Here is a 2,955-nt window from a genome sequence, read left to right as displayed (position 1 = left end):
AAACATGAAAAAATATAATGTCCATTTGGACCAATACTTCACTTACTTACCTTGTTTTAAGTTATGCATGAATATAAATTTAAAAAAACTATGGTGTGGTGATAAAAATGTCAAGAGTGGTATTTTTTAACTGTGTGATTGTATTGTGCAGACTGATAAACAAATTTCATGGCTCTCCATGCAGTTTTTATTCATCCAATACATTTGTGAAGTGGGACGAGAATTTGTAGAATACTCCCACTTTATGTACAATGCTAAATGCCGTATTATCTTGAGATCACTTCATTATATCACTAACATTTTATCTTACTTAGGTAGATACTTTAATAGCTTTAACTCATGAGTTAACCAGATAGCGAATGAAAGCAATACTAGTGAACCCGACTGATGTGATGCTGCCAGTGGCACTGGTACGTAAGTCAATAGAGTTGTTATACCAAGACCGACCTGAAAAAGAGGTAGTGTTGAATTATGAAACATTTTACCCAGGAGAAGAGGTTCGGGCATTATAGCATACCTGAACCCACGCCATGGCTGCCAATGCTTTGAGGGCAGTATGCGCCCTTGGCGGTAGTTTTGCTTTTCTCGACAGTAGAAATAGAGATGTTATGACGGCAAAAGTTGTCTCTCCCTACGGTCAAAGTATTGAAAACTATAAACAGTTTTGATTTTAAATAAGATCACACAAATTAAAACCAGGCATATTTACCAATTTTCGATGATCAAACTGTACAGTTGTAGGGTTTTCAAAAAAGTTTCTCAGAGTTGGCGAGAAGGCAAGCAAGTCACACGGAATCCATTTGTCAGCCATCATAGGGTAGGTGTTATAGACCAGCCCTGCATCCAAGCCAGCAACAAAAGCTCCTAAAACACAGTGTTACATATCAAGTTATGAGTAGGTGCACCAGATTAACTGTTGTCAAAACAAGAGAGTACGACAACCTGATAGTGCCGTGATGAACACCAGAGCTTTCGAAGTGAAAGCCAAACGGCGAATTAGTCGAGCTCGCTTCACAGCACTGACGTCACTCAACGCAGCAGCAGGGAAGGGCTGAGCGGGAAGGAGCTTGTCAAGGGCTGACCAAAGGAGCAGTGTGTACAGGCCAAAGGCCAGGCCCAAGTGGGAGGCCAGGCGGTACTGTGAGACCCTCGGCACATCATTGGGATCATCGAAATTATTCTTTAGTCCAGACTTGACCATGTACCATCCCATCAGACCCTGTAAACAGACAATGATGAGAGGGTATATTCACTCGCTCAAGAAATTAGTTCACAAAGATAAATAAGCGTGAGGGTTACCTGACAACCAATTAAGGTACCAAATGCCAGAACACGTCTCTTTGTGGCAGAATTCAAATAACCTTTAGCCCAAAAAGCTAGAGCTGGAATGGCGAATGCTGTGCCAATAAGTCTGCCCCATTGTCTGTGGGCAAATTCCATCCACCATATCCTTTTAAACTCTGATACTGTCATTTCTTGATTTTTACTGTCAAAAGAGAAGGGGAAAATCAATTACCATATTTACCTATGTCTAGCTGCCCCACACAAAACATCTACTCATCATAAAATACACGTACAACATGAATTCCGGATATTGTTGATACTTAGCGAATTCAACATTCCACTCCTCATCAGTCCATGGCATCTTCTCTCCAAGAAGACGCCATGTAACCATGGACAATCCCGATTCTGTTAATCTTGTGACTCCACCTTAAAGGTTTAAAGAAATGAAAGACACGTTCGAAAGATAAAAAGATAAAAAGAAGAAAGGTCCAAACATACCTAATATAACGGCAACAAAAACCATCCCACTACAACCAAGGAGCCAGAGTCCAACTGCTTTATCAGCATTTTGTGGGATGGCATTCACTTGTACTGAAGCAGAGCTGTTCTGTCGAATAGGGTGTGTAAACTGAAAAGCAGCAAATAATTAAAATCAGAGAGCACATTTTTAGTTTCTTTATGTACACAGATTTGGTGCCAGATTTCTTCTAACTATCAGTACTTAACGCATACATTACGAACCTTTTTAACATGAGCTACTAGTTGTTTATGGGAGAAATTTCTAATTGGACTTCTTAGAACTGAAAATACTGGAGTTTGGTAGTTGAAATGAGAAGTCTAAAAATGAGAAAGATTTTATATCAAATAAAACATTCCATTTGGTAGCATGATGCAATAATCTATCAGTATTATAGTTGGGCTACTAACATTTTTAAAATAGCTACTTCTTGCTAGCTGGCAAGTGTTTCTGGCAATGAGACTCAGCATCCTGGTAGAATCTGCAAAAACAGGAGTGCAAGAAAAAAAATATGTAGGTACCAGGGTACTGAACACTTGATAAGTTAATTTCATTGTAGATGTTTAGATATCAAAAAAGCTTGCACTTAAGAGTTCATTTCTAGTTTGAAAAAAAAAAATGGTTCAACTTTATGAAAATTACTATAGTGTACTAAAATGTTCAAAGGATAAGTAAATTATTATGTAACAGTCATTGATTCAGCAGTTCAGCATAGGTTATAATATGGTTTCAAAGTAATGTCAATCGGTTGGGTGCTCTTACTCTGTTCAAGTTACTTCTTTAAAACAATGATGTCTGTCTTCAAGGGCAATTCGAACATTAATAGTTGACTCCAAAGCGTTCCAAAGACCAACGATAACTAGCCCTATTTCTCTTCTGCTGGCAAAGTGATGCAAACCAAAACCTAAACAAACTGCAACAAATAAAATTCTCATACTCTAATGCTCGAACTCGAACACTTCGAGTGTTGTGTTTCTCATTTTCTCAACCCTTTTCGCGTTCAAAATGGTTCAAAATCACTACGGTTATTCTAATAAAAGTATAAATGGCTTTGTTAAACTCTGAACACCAACGATGATTGATTATCAAATAACGCGCCTTGTGGAGGCTGATGTTTCCCTACCTTTCTGATGCTGCGTTTTTGTGAGCAAATG

At 38.4% G+C, this 2,955-nt stretch overlaps 2 protein-coding genes across 2 annotated transcripts in view; one reads left to right on the top strand and one right to left on the bottom strand.

The window, feature by feature from the left end:
- LOC113202282 (ubiquitin domain-containing protein 1) overlaps window positions 1–175 on the top strand; it is a gene marked incomplete in the record, with an annotated part of 16,276 nt that extends 16,101 nt beyond the window's left edge. The window contains 1 exon segment of the mRNA XM_052272742.1: window positions 14–175.
- On the bottom strand, window positions 165–2,734 carry LOC113202283 (cytochrome c oxidase assembly protein COX15 homolog). The gene is made up of 10 exons (XM_026416421.2): window positions 2,564–2,734; window positions 2,212–2,282; window positions 2,026–2,121; window positions 1,783–1,912; window positions 1,578–1,710; window positions 1,300–1,486; window positions 943–1,219; window positions 710–864; window positions 518–631; window positions 165–447 (listed from the first exon to the last, which is right to left on the bottom strand). Exons 2-10 carry the CDS (start codon window positions 2,269–2,271, stop codon window positions 307–309), a joined length of 1,293 nt encoding a protein of 430 aa, XP_026272206.1. The 5' UTR covers window positions 2,272–2,282; window positions 2,564–2,734; the 3' UTR covers window positions 165–306.
- Between the last annotated feature and the right edge of the window lie 221 nt (window positions 2,735–2,955).

This window comes from Frankliniella occidentalis, unplaced genomic scaffold, assembly GCF_000697945.3.
Source record: "Frankliniella occidentalis isolate FOCC.00 unplaced genomic scaffold, Focc_3.1 Scaffold223, whole genome shotgun sequence".
Taxonomy (NCBI): domain Eukaryota; kingdom Metazoa; phylum Arthropoda; class Insecta; order Thysanoptera; family Thripidae; genus Frankliniella; species Frankliniella occidentalis.
The sequence above is the reverse complement of the archived record's forward strand: the minus strand, read 5'-3'. Positions and strand labels throughout refer to the sequence as shown.